Source organism: Siniperca chuatsi, linkage group LG16 (assembly GCF_020085105.1).
Source record: "Siniperca chuatsi isolate FFG_IHB_CAS linkage group LG16, ASM2008510v1, whole genome shotgun sequence".
Classification (NCBI taxonomy): Eukaryota; Metazoa; Chordata; class Actinopteri; order Centrarchiformes; family Sinipercidae; genus Siniperca; species Siniperca chuatsi.
The window spans coordinates 11,014,557-11,035,340 of NC_058057.1; the positions used below are offsets into that span (position 1 = coordinate 11,014,557).

The following is a 20,784-nucleotide window of genomic DNA, read 5'->3' on the forward strand; positions in this document are numbered from 1 at the left end:
TGTGCAGTGTGGGAATTCATGTGTTCATGCATGGATTACATAAGAAATGCTAGAGTGGTGTCCATTTAAATGTGTGCATTCAACCAACTTTTTTCCAATCCAATGAGCAGGTGCAGTGTTTTCAGAGCCTCACTAACAGCTGGCAAAAAGAATTACTTACACTTATACTAACTGTGTTTTTGTTTTCCTGTTGGTGTGTCATTTTGCAATACGATTGTTCAGCTATATAGACAAATCCCCAGCTGAGTAATGTAATTGAGTAACTTGCTCACTGGTTAGTGAATGTTAAGGTTGTTGATGATTTGTACCTAATTTGGTATTTTATCTAGTGATACATACACTACCGCTCAAAAGTTTGAAGTGACTTGTTATATTGATGTTTTTCTTCTTTCCTTCAATAATGGCTATTTTAACATAGATAAAAACATTATAATTATACACCAAATGTATTATTTACATTTGAAAGAGTTTTAGAATAATTAAGTGAGTAAAACTTTCATTTAGTCAGTGTCCCCAAAATGTTGCATGACAGGGGAGAATATTGTTGTAACCATTTTTTCCCCAAAGTACAATTTTTAATTTGTTTTCTAGTCCAGAAAAACCTAAGTGACCCTTGGGCTCAAAATATTTTGGGAACCCATTTTTCTTCGGGCCCTCTGCAGTCTACTCAGTGGTTCGATTGAATAGGTTTAAACTGTGATTTGTCAGTCCATAGTATGCTCAGCTGCTATTCCGTGATCCAATTCCAGTAGTTCTAACCCGAGACAAACCTACTATTTCTATTTTGAAGTTTTAAGAAAAGCTTTGCTAAAGCAACACACCTGTTAATTCCAGCTTGTTAGAGGCATTATTGTGCACTAACTGTTGCTCAGAGGTATCTTTGTCTCTTTCTGCCCTTTCACTTGTCAGTCTGGTTGAACCAATGCTGTCTCCAGATGACTGGTTTTAAACAAGAACCCTGTAAAAGTGTCTTAAATACGCACTTGATGGCTACATATATGATTTCGAGCTGAAAGATTGAGGCTAAAGCTACATGTCCCAGGCAAACATTCGGTATCATCACCAGTTGATGATCCTTGTAGAGCAGTGACTCTCAATGACCACGTCATGACCAGAAATCATAACCCGGTTACTCAAGATAATCCACAGACCTTGTTGTGAGCAGTTTCATGTAGGAACTATTGGTAGAAAGAAAATAGTTCCTACATGACACTGAAACCACTGATTTCTGGAAAGAGATATTGCTGTTGTGGTTTTCAAATAAATTTTTTGGTGCTTAGAGCACCATAAGCTGAGTGTCATATAGTTCCATTATATTCGAGAGAAGGCACACATCTTTACGGCCGATATCTCCAAAACTCTGCAACTCATACCAAAACAATCTAGATGGATAAATAGCACTACAGATAAAAGGAAAATATGTATAAGTGTACATACTGTACACTGAGAATGGACTTTTCAGTGAAGTGGGAGACATCTTGTGTCCAATACATTTGCATATTCATAGATTCTTGATTTTTGACTGAGGAAGAACAATGTGGGAATCCCAAATCAGACAAGAAATGTTATTTAAAGCATTATTATTATTTTATGTTTTTATACGTTTTAAAACATGTCAGAGTATCTTTTAAAGACCTCCCCACAGTGTAGCTACTTAGTATTCTGTATATTTTTAATTTTTTTGAATTTATAGCATTTGCAGCTACTTTGTATTGTTGTACAATATAACAAGAACAAATTGATAGATTGGGTTATTTCTTTCTAACTTCTACTGACTGGATGCTTACTACAGAAAAACACATTTGGATAAAGATAAGGATGTTGGATTTATGCTTTATTTTTCGTATTTTTTAACAGTGTTTCAATTTCACAAGAGAAAAGGCTTTGAGGATGAATACTAACTGATGAGTTTGGCAAATCTAATGCTATCTCGGATAACAAGTTTGGCTGGGGTTTGCTGGAGTTTAAACTTTCTCAAATCCAATAGACCAGCCCAGCATCGCGTCATCAAGCGCCAAGGCTGCGTCCCCTTTTGGGGGAAAGAATCGGGCTTTCACATAGCTAACAAGAGAAAAAGGAAAATGCCGAAAAGCTGTTGTGTAGCAGGTTGTTAAACAAATAAACATACGAATCCAGATCCCAGTCTCTGCAGTCTGAACCCTCAGGTTTTATATGTAGTGTTAGTGATAGCTAGTTTGAGTGGGAGGCTGCTGGAGTACAGTATAGCAACATCAGACTGTCGTCTCCAACTAAATCTCAGCCTAGCCTAGCTCAAAGAGATGGCTATTAACAGGTTGGTTATTTACAAACAACATTTCGCCAAACGATACCTGGTGATTCAATCAAATACTTATAGATGTCCGAATAAGCAATATCTGGCCACTGTGTTGGGGCGTGATCCACTTGGATGGGGGAAGAATGAAAGGGCATGACGGCTGACCGATCAACCTTAATTTATTAAGGTATCACAAACGCTCAGATTTAGGCAAGGTAGCAAAATAACTATTAGACATGTCTTTAAAACAAAAAAAATACATACAAGTCAAACTGCATTGACATCTACAGGATCTTCGATCTTTCTATGCTCCAAAAAGGGATACAGCCATGATGTTTTACAAAGTACCCGTATGTGCTGGTCTGGTTTATAAAGAGACACTAATGTTACCCTAAACTCTTGATACAGTGGCAACCAGAACCCGCTTCCATACAATGTGAAAATACTATGTGGAAAGTCAACTGTAACCCTATAAAATATTGTACAGTAGTACGGTAAGCTAATGATAAGCTTTAGAAGTGATGTTAGGTTACTACCTTAAGTAGTAAGCTAGTTAGCTGAGAATGCCAACATTTGACTTTTACATTAGATCAGATAAACACACTGTTTAATCCATTTCTTGCACTTGTAAATACTCTTGTTCTGTTCTGTGACACCATCCTCCAAACTCTTTGGATACCAAGTATTGCTTTTACTACAGCTAAGCTATGACTGGACACTATTTGGGGAGGGGTTTAGTGAATGGTCAAGACTTAGGTCAATATTTGACTTTCAGAACTACTTACCCTGCTTGGAACCACTGCGGTCACCACTGGGTCCAGTGTTGGGTGTATACTTGGTATCGCGGGTAGCAGCACTGTGCCGCGTCCAATCAAAATCATCATTCTTGTCCTGGGTGAACATGCAGATGGGCTCCTCCTCAAAGCTGCAGTGGAACTCTCCTGGTGAGCGACAGAGCAGAACCAGCTCTTACATTCACATCATTATAAAGGAGCGAGAAGTTATACACTGCCTAGAAGATACAGTATGTGCAGTGTGACACCTACTGTGTATTTATGAGATTTCCTGGAGTGTGTCTGTGTGTGTGTGTGTGTGAGGGATACATCAGCAAAGTCCTAATTACACCATGCGATCCAGTGAACAGAATTCCTAACTTAAGATGTGACCTCTTCCTGACTGTAGTGCAGATGTCAGTGAGTGTTTGGTTTTTCCCTGACGACGACATGCAGATTAGTTCAATTCAGAAAGGAAGTCTCTGCAGAGAGAGTGCTGCACCCTGAAAACACCCAATGGCATGTGTGTGTGTGTGTGTGTGTATCAAAACTGGTTATTACTATACCTTAACGGCCCACTACTGAAGTATGGTCGATAGCATTAAATAAACATACACTCACACACACACAGCCTTAGTAAATAATATAAAAATCTCATGTGAAACAGGGTGGAAACACTAAATAATTTTTTAAAGGTATTAATGTTTTTCTAGCGATTGTTTGACATTGTAGAAGGAGTATTGTGTGCATAAAAAGTGAATCTATTAAACTGCTAATCATTTTCAATAACTCTTTTTTCATGACTGATAAAAAAAAAAAATTTGATTGCCCTTGGATTGTCTCACTAGTCGGACTCTGTGTAATCAGTTTCTAAAATTGACACCGCCTCCTTCCTTCTCTATCACTCTCCATCTTTTCTGGAGTGGGTGTGCAGGTAGAGATATTGGATGCTCCCTCCTCTCTCTTCTCCCCCCCTTGCCCTCCCTTCTCCTCCGTTGCTCTCCACACCCCTTTGACTGCAATTTTTAAACTAGCAGAGTGTGCAGAGAGGGTATGAAGGGAATGGTTTCGTCACCCTTCAAAAAAAAAAAAAAAAAAAAGAAGTAATTGTAACTCTAGCACAAGGTTATGATGGGTCACATGTAGGCGAATGTCTATCAGCGAATATACTAATGAATAGTCGGAAATCACTCATGTGGAGAACTAACCCACTCAGTTTAATGAAGGGGTAGCCACAGGATCAGCAGTGTCACAACCTCTATTTAATCCATGTAACAAACAAAGCAAAACACCTAACCAGAGGACATGGTGCTGCCGAGCAGCATTGTCCTCAAAGAGATAGTAAAAAGGAACATTTAGATTCAGGATGCAGGCATGTGTTCCGATAAATATTCATTGATTTATTAAAACGTAGCTGGGAGTGGTTTGGAGTGGTGACCTTGAGAGTAGCAGAATCTGCAGCTTTTACTCAGGTAATGGAGGTAACATAGACTGAGGCAGAGTGTGGGTGGATGGACCGAGGGAAGCAAGAGGGCAGTGATGCTGCGAGGCAGAGAGAGGGAGAGAAAGAGATGCAAAGTGAGAGCAGGAGAGAAAGAAGTGGTGGAGTGGGAGAGCGGAGGAAGGGGCTGGGTTGCAGGCACTCTTGACTCTTCTCCTCATAGTCATGCAGATTTAAATGAAGGTCTAGCCCCTGGCGCTAGACGCTAACGCCCCCATCCACTGTGAGCTAAACTAAATGTTTTCACCTTCTGTACCCGGGAGAGATAGGAGGATTTGGAGGAGAGGCAGAGGAAGGAGGGAGGAAGAGGAGGCATGCAGGTAAGATAGTTTCCTTTAGGGATTTGGATAATGATGTTGGTGATTAGGATGTTTGTTATTATGTTGGCAATGTTTATGTGAACACCCACCAAAATATATATCTATATAAATAAATAAACCACAATACACAATAGCACACTGCAGCACAGCAAACAATGATTAAGTGTGGATTCTCAAGGCATGAATAATGTGAATTTGTAAAGTTTCAACAGTGGAATGTGTCATAAATGGGACTAAACATTAAAGAATATAAACACATACGGTACAAATGCATGCATAAGTAATGCTCACAAAGCACAGAGCGTGCAAATGTACTCATGCACACACACACATAAAACCAGATCTAATGCAAATACACTCCGTATTTGCATTAGATCTGGTTTTCCAAAATGCACAATGTTCTGCAGAGATTTAAAGCTCTCAACATGTCAAACAGCAGAACAGAAATCCTAAAGGATAGTGTTATTTATCATACTTCATTTAGTACTACTTAAGAAGACTTAGAAGGATCTTCCAGTGCAGTGTGACATGTTGAGAGTTAGATCTCTGCGGGATGTGCAGTTACTTTAAGGCTCCCCACTGTTCTCACAGACTGTGTTACGACAGAAGGAGTTCACTCTCTGATGAGACATGCTAAGTGAGGTGGTGCACATTACTTACTCAGGTGAGGGTTGATGGGAGCTGTGAAAGAGAAATGCCAGGGACAGTCATTAGTACAGAATATCTGAGCCATCTGTCAATACGTGAAACACAAAGAAAATGTGCACAGACGCACACACAGCTGTACAAGTACTCAAACTGTTGCACTAAAGAAACGTGGCTGATATAATCTTTTGTGTGCTCTACTACAGGTTACACACAATACAACACAAGCATGCACACAGTAGCTGTTGCTATTAACCTTTCGCCCTGCTGTCATCCACTGTTTAGGCACAGAGCTAATAAAAGTCTACATGTATAAAACTTAAGAGCTTGCACACTTTGCTCAGTGTTCTACTGTCATAAAACAAAATGAAAGAGGCCCATGGGAAGGCTGGAAATATTGTCCTGTGATATTAAAACACTGGAAGCATATTAGAGTGTGTATGCTCTATCTTCGTCAAGCTCTGTTGCTTTCACAGTGCACAAACAAAAAGTAAACACAACTAAACAGGAAGCAATCCACTGGCACACTCAATGCGATGATTATTGAGTAGACAGAAAGAGAGATGTCTGGGATTTAAAGTGGAAAAGGTGACAGCAGTCGTTCTCTGCCTATTATCAAGTGTAAAAGACAGAGGGATTAGGAAGACTAGCCTGACCACATTAATAAGCTTGTAGCGCAACTGCTTATCATTATTGCCATTTACCAGCATTGCTGATGTTCTTGTTCAAGGTGACTTCCATTTAGAGCACTAAGCCTATTTTATACTTCCATTTAGAATCCAATAAATCATAAAAATGAGTAATAATCACAAGTGTGTCTGCTAATCACTTTCCTGTAACATCCTTGATTCTTTCTGCGTTTTCAACCCCATCATATGGAAACTTTGAGATTAAACACTGATGACTTGAGTCCATTGAAATACATGCTAGGCTTCTTTTGCATTCTGTCCACCTAACTGTGGTTCAATGCTTCCCTCATTGATAATTTAAGAGGCTATCGCCGCAGCAAACACAGAAAGGTCAAGGGTATCACACAGAGTTGCAACGAGCCAGTTAGTCGGCACTTCACTTTTTGCAGAGTAAATACCATTTAACCTGTCAAGAAGATTCATGGGCATTTTCATGATCGATTGCTGACCGGCTGAATAGATGCGATACATCGGCTTTACCACAAAACTACGTCGCTGTGTGATTTATGAAACCTTGCTGTTCATGGGGGGAATTGATTTTAATCCAACCAATTAAAGTGAGTAATAACAAATCATTCCTACAAAGGAAAACATGTACTGAAGAGTGGGGGAAGTACTGTGGGGCTGTGGAATTGGTCTTTTTAAAAGCAGAAACTCAAGTAGTGATTGCTGTTTATTGCTGGATTGTTCATGGAAATGTATGTCCACTTGTTCACTTGCAGTGGGGAGAAAAGAGAAAAAAGCACAAACACACACACACAAACACACACACACAGAGTACAAACCATTGCATTTCCAATTGAATCATATAAAACATTCAGTGAACTGCAACGCTGCAGCTGAAGCCTTGTCATGAGGGGGGCACGAGCTGTACGCTCTCATCGCATAAACGCTTTAATAATCTTTTATGTTGCTGATTGTTGAAATACCTGCATCCCAACACTCGATGCTTCCTACTGAATCTACACTGGACTGCCCAGAGTGGCACTGCTGCAATGAAAGACTCTGCAGAGAAGGAGGAAATCATCCGAGCTGTTGCAGAGAAAATGTTTTAAACGACAACTTACAGCCTCAGGCCTGTGAAACGGATGCTGAGTTTTCTGACAAAACTCTATTCTTTCAGCCCCCCTCTCAGGGCTCTTTCCCTCTCAACCTCCCATTTCCTACAACTCTCCTCACCCCCTCCCCAATCCTTCCTGGCACCCCTCCTCCCTCTTTCTTTCTTCCAAGTGGTTATGAAAATATGTTTTGTTGTCATTTTTTTTTTTTTTACCTGCAGCCTCCCCAGGCTGATTCACTGTGCCTTAGTCCAGATGAATGTGTCTGCTCAAGCAATGTCTCTACCCCCACTGAGGAAATCAAGCTGAGCACAGAGCAGGCCCAGAGGCTGCTTTACTACTGCTGTGCATGCACACTCTCTCTCTAAAACACACACACACACACACACACACACACACACACTAACCGATAATTCAACTTCCAATTTAGATGACTGTATTGGATATAAACAAGGAATAAATTGAGATTGAGATGTATTGTTGACTCCAACCATTTAAAATAAAGCATTCTTTTCAGAACTGTTACAGCCTTGTATTTGAATACTTTTGTAGATCCTGAAAAGATGAGTGGACGTCAAACACTCTCCTCAAAATGTTGTTAAAGCAGGTGTGACGAGCCCTCAAGCAAGCTGCAGAGGCTTTAAAAAATATCTCTTACTTATGTTTTAATGCTGCAGCACTCTGCTTTCCCCTCCAGCCAAAAAATCCTCAAATAATGTTCGAGGATGAAATGTCATTTTGATAGTTCTCAAGATAAACAGTCCCAGTGATCATTAAGTAAAGTGATGTGAGTTTTCAATGCAGCTCTTTGAAAGCTTCTGTTATGACAGGTTATGTCCTTAACCCACGTATTAGGTGCATGTCTGATTCCTGGTTTCTACTTTTCCAACTGAGAGGACAAAACAAACTGCTGCTTGATGCATGAGTGCCTTCCATCCAAATTGCCTAATTTTGATTGAAACACAAAGTGAGCTCATTGACCGCCAAAGGACAGCAGTCCGTAGAGGCTGTTGAGGATACAAACACTGACTTCATCTTGGCAGGATTCCCTGCCCACTGGCCTGCGGCCGTATTATAAAAACAGCAGACAATTCCATAACTGCAGCCAAGTGTCCTCACAGACAACAGCAGCCTAGCTACAGATCTCTTATAATCCACACTCTCCAAGATTCCCATCCATCATATTTATCATCACGATCTGTGAAAGCTCTGTGACGGCTTCACAGCTCCAACCATCAGTTGGAATAATAATAGCTTTGGCAAATGTAATTCAGCAATCTTTCCCTTATGTCTCAAAAATAACACTAGCAACATCACGCTATTGTGTCCCTCAATCAAATTGTTGCTCCCTAACAGAGGATGTAAACTGTTGGACACACCCAAACACAGCCAACCCATGTACAATAATTTCCTGTGTTATCCTTCTCTTGCATCAGTGTGCATATGACACATTGATGCAAGTAAGTGATTCCTTAATGGACTTTCATATGGATGAGCTTTGCTGTGGTTAAAATAGTAAATAGAGGATTGAGATAAAAAAAAAGTGTGGCAAAAAAACAGCAAAGTGCCCTGGGTAATATATGCAAAATGAAGACACTGCTAATGCAAACGTATAACTAATAGAAACCATGAGATGTGTACCATATTATATCACTTATGATAATATCAGTATAATCTTTTATTTAATCAAAGTGTCATATCATCCTATTAATGGTATTGCAAGATGTTAATGTCTTGACCAAATACAGCTGCAAACAAGCATGGCTGAAAGCAAATGTAACATTGCTGCCTACTCTGCTGCCAAAAAATGGAGCGACTTTGATGATGTGGAAGTAGTTTGGCTGTTGAAGGTCAGATCTACAACCAACCATGGTAATATGTAAGATGATGGTTACAGTAAAAGGGCCAATGCAACAAACTTATTTCAATATCTCAAGCGGAAGCATCCGGTTGAGTGTAAGGAGAGCCAGAAACCATGTGATGAGAGTGCACCAGCTACAGCTGGTGTAAGATCTAAACAACCAACCAAACAAACTACGTTGGTGCAACCTAACATAAGCAAATTGTTTGCAGGTTGCAGAATGGATGGAAATGACAGAAAAGGACACATTTTGGCTAAAGTTTGACTACAGATATAATGTTTCAAACTACTTGTTGAAAAGTAAATATTTGGGAATAATTGCTTTCTTGTAATGCTAAGAAAGCAATTATTCCCAAAATTTTACTTTACTGTACACTGTAATGTACCCATTAACTATGAAGCTGTTTCTTAGCTCTGAGCAGTTGCCAGGCAACCAGAAGCTCCAGGAAGTTACTGCTCCCAGGCTTGCTGTTTCCGCCTTTGTGCTAAGCTAAGCTAACTGGCAGTTAGCTGTAGCCTAATATTTAACAGACATGAGAGTCGTATCGATCTTCTCATCTAACTCTCCACAACAAAGTGAATAAGTCTATTTAAAAAAAAAAGCTAAAAAGAATATATATATATATATATATATAATACTTTGAAGAACTGTGTTTCACTGAGTTCTCAGGTAAACAGACAGTTGAGGTCATGACTGAACAAAAGCCCAGTGGGATTACACTGAACCTCCACTGGCCAAATAATAACACCCCTAACACACCTATACAGCTATAGTAGGTGACAGAAATCTGAAGACTGTATTTAATGTAAGATTTAGTGGGTTTTGACTTTAGGACAGGCATCTTACTGTTTATGTCACTACGAGCTGCATAAAAATGGAAAATTAAGAAATAGCAGCAGTGTTTTACTGTGCCAGTGTGAAGGTTGACAGGAGGCTTAAACATTAAATCCTTCATCTTGGAGGAAACCAGAGAGAGAGAGAAGTGTTATGAGGAACACCAAACAGATGCTGAGTTTGTCACTGCAGCAAAATTTAAAAGAGTGTCTTTGGAATTGGTGACACAACCATCCTTCATCTTACAGCTGGGGACACTATAACCGCTTTTGTGTTTTCTTGCCAACTCACAGAAAAGCTGCTACCATCGGCATTATGTGCATCAGAATGATTGCTTTGCCTATTGGGCAATGATGAGCAAACTCATACTCTTACTGTACTTAGATTGTAGAGGCCTTATGTTAAAACTTCACAGTAGGACAGCAATGTTTATCCTAACAGCTACCAAACATGCTAATAGTCATATTTGTTTGGCTTGTTGTTTATTTCCGTACACAAACATTCATTTTAAAGGTCATGGGGAGCAAGAGACTACATGCTGTAGTGAAAGGCAGGAAGCATTCATACAAACATACAACCACATATAGTTGGGCAAATACACAGAGACAAAAACACTCACATTCACACCCGAAGGTTATTTGGAATTAATTTAAACTCCACACTGTAAGAACCAGGGCTAAAGGTGAATCCACAACCTTCTTGCTGTGAAGCAACAGTGCTAACCACTGATGACCCAGTTGAAATGCACAGTAGTTTGTCGCCTTTTTGGAGTTTTCTGTTTATGTTTTTGATTCAAGATTCAAATGTTTTGCTTCACATGCTCATAGAATATGAGGCTGAGATGTAAAGGTAAGTGTGCAATAAAGAATGATGATTAGAATGTAGTAGTGCAGATAGTAGAATAAGAAACATAAAGGATAAAAAAAATCAAAGATTTATGAATTATTTAGAAATACTGTATATGTAATATAAATATTAAATTGCAAAAGTCTATATTGGTGTGCAAGTGGGTTGTGCATTTTTTAGCATATTAAAAAATTAAACATATGTCCCAGTTGTAAGGCAAACTATACAATAAAATCTTGTACATGCTTGAGTACCAGTTTGCAAATGTGCTAGTTTTGTTTTTGCATATTTGAGTATGGAAATGTCATACAAAACCTCAGACAAGCCCTTAAAATCTTAAAAATGCCAGCTGGGTTACTCCAAAAGAAATTGGGATGCTGTGGAACACCTTGTCCAGGTTGCTATCTACACAAGCAGTGTGTCCCAATTCCATACTACATGCTAAGTGTAAACAGTGTATACTAAATACTAGTACACTGTTTTAGCTGTCAGTATACAAAAAAAAAACATACTTAAAGGTTTTATACTAATAAGAAATTATACAATGCATGCACCGATCATGCACATTAATCAAATGTCACTGCCAATTAAACTTCACCAATAGACAGCATAATATTTAAAAAAAAAAGTTTGGTTGTTTTTGTTTTCTGGGGTGTTCACAAAACTGTTACCATCATCCAAATTTATTTTTATTTTTTTGCAGCTGTGAGTAGCTCCTTCATTTGCTTTGTGCATTGCATTGTGGTAGAGTAGTGTACATCGACAGCACACTCACAAATCTGTGTTGCATAATAACCGTTTCGAGTGTACTGTTTTTTTCCAAACACACTTCATACTCAAAACCTGCTGAGATGTAGTATGTAAAGAAATTGAGCTTTGCATTAATTCACACAGCACACTTAAGTTGGGCCTGCATTAGCTGACTGGCATCAACTGCTTTAGTCATGCTTCACAATCACTGTCTGACCCCCACCTGCTGACTAGTAAGGTCCAATCATATCCATTCAGGTGTACAGCACAGTCATTATAACATGACACTAATGACTATTAGTCTGCTCAGTACTCTGCACTCATTCTAACATTGTTTACTGCTGCAGCTCCCTCAACCACCTCAACCTCCTGTGCTAAGCTTTTGGTGTTGTGGATTTAACAAAGATATAATGTTCATGTATGTGTGTTTATTGAAGGTGGGTTAGCTCTCCCAGCAGAATCCTCCTTGCTGCTCAGATTGTTTCAGAGCTCCCTCAAACAGAAGAGCACTTTCCGCCAAACCTAACTGTATAACCATTTGCTATAAATGGTCAGTTCTTTGACGTGTCTCTGACGCAAACTGAAGTTTGCCTGTTAGTAATGAAAGTGCTAAATATAGGTGGCTCAGTAAAAAATCTAAACAAGATAAGTGTCTCAGGTCCAAGTACAAGAATAACAGGCTTTCTCTTTCTTCCAAGAAAAATGGCATTCCATACAAATGTAAACATACTGAATAATTATAACAGCATATAACATCATTAAAAAATCACTCCCATTCATTTCAGTTCACCATAAACTTGTAAAACCATAATATCAAATCATTGTGCTACAACTTGTATACAGACGCCCAACAGGTCCCTGTTCCCCAGTGAGAGTGAAAGGGAAGTGATAATGGAGATGATCATGGACTGTATTTCACATGTCAGTCAGGCCGTCTTACGGGACACATTCTCTGAGCAGAGTGGATTCTGCTCAGACCTATATTAGGCTGCTACAGTGACGCTATGCTGTGTGTGGGAGAACAGAGCAGCCCTAGAGTGATAATTAGTCCAGTCTCTTGTTGGGCAGTCGATTCGCACATCAGCATTGGCTCTCTTCTTTCCTTTTCTTTTCTTTGTTCATCTGTATCTTTTTTTCCCCCCTCAGTCCCAACTTGGCTGTCTCAATCTCTTCGTCTGTGCCTCTCTCTGTCTTAATTAGCCTCAATTCTCTTTACTTCACTTTAATTGGATTCAATTTGATTCAATTCAGCTGAATTCAATTCAAGGTTTAGCAGCAATATCACAAAATACTACAAAAATAACAGCAGAGATAGTTTATCTCGCTCTCTTCTCAAATTCTCTTTTCACCAGCCATGATGAGCTGCAGTGAAACTGAATAATTCACAACTGCAGCAGCACCACTCAGGAAGACCTCGGCAGTCAGTGAACGACATAAAACAGTCAGCCAGTTTGTTTCTGAAAATGTACATCTCAAGTACCTGTGCATCTGTTCAATGGAAGTGCTGGGCCTACTGTGGATACTAATGTAGCTTTTTAGTTTCAGCCACTATGTCAGCCCACAGGCTAAAGAATGTACCTCCATTTGCAAGCTGCTATCTAGAGAAATACAGTGTGTTTTGATGTATTCTCACTGGCCTGACCAGGCTGGCATGCCATACAGTAAACATCTTCATGATGTCCTTCTGGCTGCTATTGTATTACTACAGTCCTGATTCAAAACCTACATCAACCAAATTAAAAAATATGACAGCAGTAAACATGTTATTGTCCTCTCTGCTTCTGGGGTAAGGCACAATGAGGTTTTATTATGTTAGAGGGGTCATGTAGAGCTTGGCAAGGCCAAGGACTTTTCAAAATATTTGCAATATAAAATCAAAAAAAGCTATTTGTTATATGAAGAACATACCAGGAGACAATTCACATCTTCTGGCAAAAAGAAGAGAAGAAATCACACACAAAAATACATTGTTTTGGGGGAAACTGAGTAAAGCAAAACATGACTCATCTTTGACCAGCTCTGTTTGGTCTTTTGACCACAAACTACATGTCTGAGTCATCTGATGCTTTGATGTCATGATGATCTCTCATGCACAGAAACAACAAGTCAGCCTTTGCCCCAGTCCCGGATAGACCTGACTCAAGCAATAAAGGTCACGAGGAAGAGATGATTAGTCAGTTGATCAGCATTCACTCAAACTGGCAACGAAGCAAAGCAAGCTGACTGAATGTGTTAGATGCAAATCAAATTATTTTAATGAGTTCACTTTTTACTGGTCCTTCCTCATACATATCACATGTCATCATCGTGATCATTAGAATGATTGGTGATACCACAGTGAACTTTTGATATCCATCAGTGTTGATGAACATGTGTCATGATGCAGCAGCACAAGCTCGAGCTGGAGTTAATTTAAGAGTATTCCTGAGTTAGCTGAAGGATAACATTACCAGCTGTAGCTGTAATTCTTCCACCTGTGCAACCACATGTGTAAGCAGAAGACTAAAGTGAATCCGGCTCTCCTGTCTCTCCCCTTCCCTGTTTTTCCTCTCTAACATGAAAACATTAAAATACTGCAGGATGAGTAGACTGATCACTATCCTCCAAAAAGACATCCCTAGAATTAGTATACAGCACTCACCGCTGTAAGTGACAATTCGGATGGTGGAGTCGCCCTCTCCAAACCTTGTGATGGGGGTGAGGCGCACCTCGTAGGATTCAGGCTTTATGAGCTCAGTCAGGTTGTGTGTCATGAGCTCTCCTTTGTTGATTGTTCCGTCCACAGGGATCTCCTGCTCCCACCAGCGCTGCAACCCCATCTGGATGGGAGGAGGAACCACAAGAGGTTCAGATTACTGAAAATACTGAAAAGAATAAAAGTTCTGATTCACAAACACACAGACATTTTATACATAATTGACCTACAAAAAGAATATGGAACGTGAACCACAGTCAAAGTTAAAAACACAGTTAAAAAGCTGTCAGCAATGGGTTTGTATCCATCACAATAAAAATATTTTAATTCATATTTTACCCATAGGTCCAGAGAGTTGAGGATCATGGTTATCCTATAACCTGATAGTCAACCTATAATATCTGGAGTCTCACGGGGAAGTGTTTTGGGCCTCCTACTGTTTTTATTGTTATATGTGAATGGCTTATTGGTTTTGCATAGAATGAGAACACATTAAAGACAATCTAAGTGAGGAATTCAGTAAGATAAAAATAACTTGTAGACACTAAGTTGTCACTTTGGATTAAATCCTAGCTAAGCAAGCTAAGTTTGACCAGTATTGTCCTAGATGGTCAGATTTTTCTCTGCCAAACCCTAAAGGAAATCTAAGACTGTTGGGTAATTCTCTTGTTTTGAGTTGCTTTCATTAGTCACTACGTTCATGGTTTGAAGGTCTGGGAAAAACACCTCAAGTTAACTACAGATCTCTCAGAGTACCCCCAAGTCTCCCAAGTTAGTGAGGGTTGTTTTGGGTTTGGACCCAAGGGCACATATTGGCAAACAGCACTTCCAACTCGGGTCCTCACCCTTGAAGGATAAAGCTGTACAACTACAAGTCAGTGAGGTACATAATATTTACAACAACAGAGCCCCTGAGCATCTCAAAGAATGCCTTTGTAGAGTTGGGGGAACTCATGCCCACTAGACTAGAGCTTGTTGTTTAATACCAACGTGGGTATCTGCTCCTTTAGGTTCTGTGTTGGCAGGAATTGGAACAATTACCTTCACACATTAAACGAATAAGTAACCACCACAATTTTAAACTGGCTATAATCAATATTTATATATCAACACTGAATCACCTGACTACTTGTATGTGAAAGGGGTCGCTCATTGTAATCTGCAGTTCCCCTCAGCTCTACAAAGCTTTATAGTGACTTTCAGCTCATTGTTTTGGTTTTAAGGCGTGCTACTCTACTGTTTTGGTTCAGGCTTTTTTGGCTTTAGCAGGCACAAAAGCTCTGAAAACCAACTGTGTGCTACCTGCCCAGCACCAAATGGCAGACAGACACAGTAACGACTAGCTGGTGAACATAGTGGATCATTTTGCAGCTAAAGAGCCAGACATTTCACTCAGGCGTTGGTGGAGACCAAAAACAGAGCTAAAAGGAGAGTGAATGTTGGACATACATTCGCCAAGTGGCCATCAACCTAGGATGTAGAATGTCACCTAGTCACCTGAACTCCTGCATCTTTGCTATCTTTACATCAAGGACCTTAATGGGAATAAGTCTTGGTCTTAATTATCAACTGCAGCACATTAATAGTACATCATTCATGGAAAAACCAAGTATCAATGGAAACATGGATAACACTGATTGTTGCAAACAGGTACCAAGTCAATTTACATTCTTTTAACATTGGATCATAACAATTACATCTGTCGAGATTTCTTAAATTTCCATTGCATCCTTGCCATTTTAGTAGTTGTATGTAATTGAATGTCATCCATCGCAAATAAACTAAACTAAAATACATACAATGCAAGGCACTACAGATTTTGTATCTAGTATCACCACAAAAGGAGAGCATGTACAGTAATGACATTCTTCTGAAGAGTTTGCTCTTGGGAACATAGACCACAGCAAATATGTATTCCCTTCGGCATCAGTGTAGGATGTTCCATCTCATCTGCCAATTAACCTTGTCTATAGGCATTTGTATGATCCGCCAACATTAAATGCTACACAATAAAAACGTTTTTTTCTCTGTAAGCTGTTGACAGCTAGCTGCTCATTATCCACATTTACTTTCAAAGCAGCTCCCAGCTTCTGAATTCAAAGACTGCTATAAGCAAGCAGCAGAGATATTCTTATATTTGCCGAGAGAAAAACCCTGATTAATTTTCCCATTAAAGATATGGATTACTGTACTCGCAATACAGGCATTTTGGGAGTACAGTAAGTACAATACCTTTGTGCTCTGTACACAAATGCCTCATTCTTCTAAAGTTTTTCTTTAATCATGCTCTACAATGTTTTGCTATCCTTTTATACAGGGACCTTGAACTGACAGGAATTTTATATCTTGTCTTTGCACAACGCAAAGGACACGAGCAAACCTGTCTTTAGATGACTAAGCTCAGGTATCACACAAAATTAGCTCATGCTTTTCATGTCTTGTGATACAATAAAGCCCCTCCAAAATTGAAAGAAACAAAACGAGGCCTTGTTGCTGCATTTGCTGGGGGCAATGAGAAGAGAAGTAGGGTACATTTTATCCTTGAGAATCAGTTTAAGGAGAAGAGCTGCACAAAGCTCAAAGACAAGTTACAGCTTCTGCATCACAATTAGTGACTTTACATGTCCTTCTCAGTCAGTGGAAAAGAGGAAGTGTGTTACTAGCAGAGAGAGACAGAGATAGAGCGAGTGAAGGTATGATAGCAGTGAAGCAGAGTCAGTCTGTGTGTGTGTAAGAACAATACCAATTAAGTAATTACTTGGAGCCTGGATGATCCACAATTATGGGGTTCAAGTTTTCATCACCATTAGTTTGCAGGTAAATAGAGTAATTGCAGATGGAGCACTTGTCTATCCTTTGAAAATTTTAGCTATCCTCTAAAGTACATAAGGCATGGCAGCTAATTGCCATAAATTACACAGTGTTGGTCTGTACGTATGTGTGTGTGTTTGAACACTCTAAAAAGAGGACGTATCATTTTAAGCACATTTGATATTTGCAGTAAGAGTGAAAACAACCTTTCTATGCAAATGGTGACAAAAAAGTACATCTTCTGTTTCCAAACAGACACAGAGATGCATTTAAAATGACATGAATGTCTGTAGATTGGTGGTGAGGGGTTTCCATATGCCAAAGAGAAGGGTCTGCAGTGACAGGCAGTTGCACGATTCAGAAGTTATTTATACACATGAGAAACTACATCACCTATTATATGTTAGCAGTGGTGCTAATACATATGTGTGCATTAAAACAACTAATACTGATCTATCAATCTGTGCTCACAAACTGTTTTGCACATGGACAGCAGTGTCTATAACATTTAATGCACCTGTCCTAATTAATGTATTTTGGAGTGGTATCGTTAAGGACAAAAAATAAAAATAAATAGCAAAGCTGTCTATGCAAATTCACACCTTTCTTTTTTGCCAAGGAGAGGTAGATAGGCACAGTGGAGGGAGTCATACCATCACAACATTCCTGATCTCCTCTGAAAATCAGCCACAAAATACATGACATTTTCTTGTGTTTGTAATGCTGTGTATTTGCTGTATTTTTGTTGTATATGCTCATGCTTTCTACATTTGAATCCATTTGACATCATAAAATCCAGTTAAGTCGAATTTATGAAGCATAGTGTTAGTTCAGGCAGAGAACTAAAGTTGTGCTTGCATTAGCTGATTGGAATCAGCTGCATCATTCATGTTTCACAATCATTGACTTATTCATCAACTGAATGGTAATGTCCAATCATATTCATGCAGGTGTACAGTGTCACTGTCAGTCTGCTGATACGCTCCCCCCACCATCCAAATGTCCTCCTTATGTGCTATATTTTTTGCATTGTTAATTTTAATGAGATTTATGTTCATGTATGTGTTAGTAAGGGGGAGCAGACTCTTGTCCACCAAATCTAACTGGATAACCATTTTCTATAAATGCTCAATTCTTTGAAGCGTCTGCGACAAATTTGTTATCAGTTTATATTATATAAAACCGCAGATGTCTGAATATGAGACCTATATGGAATGTTGATCAAATATTTGTCAGTGGCCCAAACAAGCACTCTGTGGTTGTACGTTTGCACTTCACATATAATTTATTTGAGCATTATTACTTTATAAAATTAATAAAATGTTCTAATTACTTTTGTGTAATAGAAAGTACTGTATAGGTCTCATAAAAGAAGATGCCAGATTGTAATGGGAGCACCCTGTCAATTTACTTTGAGAATGAAAATGTCTTGGGGTTTGTATCTTACCTCATTATTGTTCCCAAATTCCCACACCACATTGCTTTCTTTGCTTATGTTTAGGGTAATGCCGTGAGCATAAAAAAAAAAATTGTAAAAAAGAGCTGTATATTAGTTTTCGGAGAACTGTGTCAGAGTTAAAAACTCTGAATTGGGAAAAGACTGTCTAATATGGGACTGGTGTGTGTGTGTGTATGTGCCCCAAAGTTCCAGGCAGATGGGAGGACTTAAATGCTAGTCTTGGCAAACGCTGCCTCAACAACAACAAGTGGAAGTAAATAGTTTTTTCCATATCAAAAAGGAATTGTGCTTAAATGTGCAAATCAAATCAAACTTGAGATGTTGAATGAGAAAAACATTTAACTTTTCAGACGTTTTGAATCATTCACATACTTATTGGCTTATGGATTTTGCACCTTTGTTTTTATTCTCATTAATGTTCACTGAATCCCAGCGTCTGTGCTCAATTAAGGTTTCTGTTTACATCCCATTACCTTTCATTCTCCACATTTTCCCCACAGAGTCAGAGTGCCATATTGATTTAATTTCATTTGATTGCGGCAGCAGTTCATGGGAGTTTTATGGCAACTTTAAAAAACAGCAGGATTGATCAAAGCAATAGCAGGAGCAAAAAGAAACACAGGAATAATCAAAGTGATGGCGTAATGTCAGATCAGCACTGATCTACTGTAGATTGCCCGCATGCAATTAGTATGGTTCCTATTGATCTGCTTGCACACCCTGACTTGACAGATCAATTGAAAAAGATGAAAGAGGGGGAGGAGTAAGATGAGAAGAAGGAAGAGATGGAAGAAGCAAGATGTAGGTTGAAAAAGTTATATTACAGGGGTTGGAGATGGGCAATCAAGCTTCTGGACAGCAGAGAAGGTTTTGAAGTAGCCAGCTACAGTATCAAAACAAGGGCAGATGTCACACCTTTCCACTGCATCCTTGACAGGTGCGGTGATTTGTGTTTTGTGATTCTCGTCTGTGCATGCCTTTCAGCTAGAGCTTCATTCCCATTTCCCCTTCAGCCAGACTGTCTCTCACGAGGGCACTGGACGATAACACAGAGCAATCCATAACAGAGGCATAAGGTCTACCAGCTCAATGTATTAATTCAAAAGTAGCAATAATTCTCAGGGAACGGCAGGGGAGCGGCTGCTGGATCTATAACTAGATCGAAGTGGTGTAGTCCACGTGCCGAAGCTTTCTTTACTGCATCACTCCTTCACAGTCAGTCTAGGGGTATCTCTGCATTTATTTATTTACAAAGGGAGCCTCTCCTCCTACTCATTTCTCTATTCTTCTCTCTCATTTACTCTTGCTCACTGCCTTGACTTTTTTGCCTCTTTCCAGTTCCAACTCTTCCTCACCAAAAGACATTTAAAAAACTCTCATTATCAGTCTAAATCAATACTCAAAGCTGAGACTCAATCAATCACAGAGGGTATACTGTATAGTAAAGCCAGTGAAAAAGTCAGAATTTTCCCTACAGCAAAGAATCGCTTTCATCTGAGACAATGGAAGATTGGTTTTTATGCCTCGCAGGAAGGAAATAATGGTCACAAAATGTACCCTCTTGAGACATCAAGGCAAGAAGGTGGAAAGAAATTAATTTGCCCAAACACTGATTGTCTGCTAAAATGGACTGGTGTAGTGATGTTCTCGTTTTAATAAACAAATGCAGAAAAGGTTGAAATGTTAATGTGATTTCTGAATTACTGTGGGTCCTTTCTATCACAGCATGCAGACATTATAATCAGTTCAAAAACTGGACCAGCTGGAAACAGGAAAAGCAAATGTATATTCCTGGCAAGTTTTCAGACAAATGCCTGGCAAGCGCAAACATGGGCTCTGCGAGCAAAACACCATTTATTACCAAACAGACCAACTGAGATCGTTGACAGAAAAATCATTGCTACACAAACACAACTGGTTTAGAAGGTGCTTTCAAGCTTCAATTCCTTGAGGGTGTAGTGTGAAACAAATGTGAAATTATATTATTCATTGCAAACACAACTGTCAGGGTATGCTTGCTAATTCTGAGCAGAACTGAGATGGATTTAGCATTTCAGCATGTGCTACAGTCTTCTGATATATGCTCTTTAAAAAAAAAGGCTCCTGAATGGCGGCTCAGCACCGCTAATTGCTGTTAATCTGAAAATCTGTGGTGTTAATGGAGCTAGTTCACTATTTCAAACTTTATGTAAACTGAAGGTGGGGCCACACCTGCTGCTGTAAAAAAAATCTATCTAGACCAAATGTGCTCTAAACTGCCATGGAG

The 20,784-nt window shown here is 39.3% G+C and overlaps 1 protein-coding gene across 3 annotated transcripts in view; it reads right to left on the minus strand.

Moving 5' to 3' along the window:
* LOC122863639 (MAM domain-containing glycosylphosphatidylinositol anchor protein 2-like) overlaps positions 1–20,784 on the minus strand; it is a 178,410-nt gene that overhangs the window by 21,484 nt on the left and 136,142 nt on the right. For all 3 annotated transcript variants that reach the window (XM_044170307.1, XM_044170309.1, XM_044170308.1), the window contains exons 12-14: positions 14,195–14,372; positions 5,530–5,550; positions 3,061–3,216 (exon numbers count right to left, since the gene is read on the minus strand). In XM_044170307.1, coding sequence (XP_044026242.1) covers positions 3,061–3,216; positions 5,530–5,550; positions 14,195–14,372 — 355 coding nt within the window. The remainder of the gene's footprint in view (positions 1–3,060; positions 3,217–5,529; positions 5,551–14,194; positions 14,373–20,784) is intronic.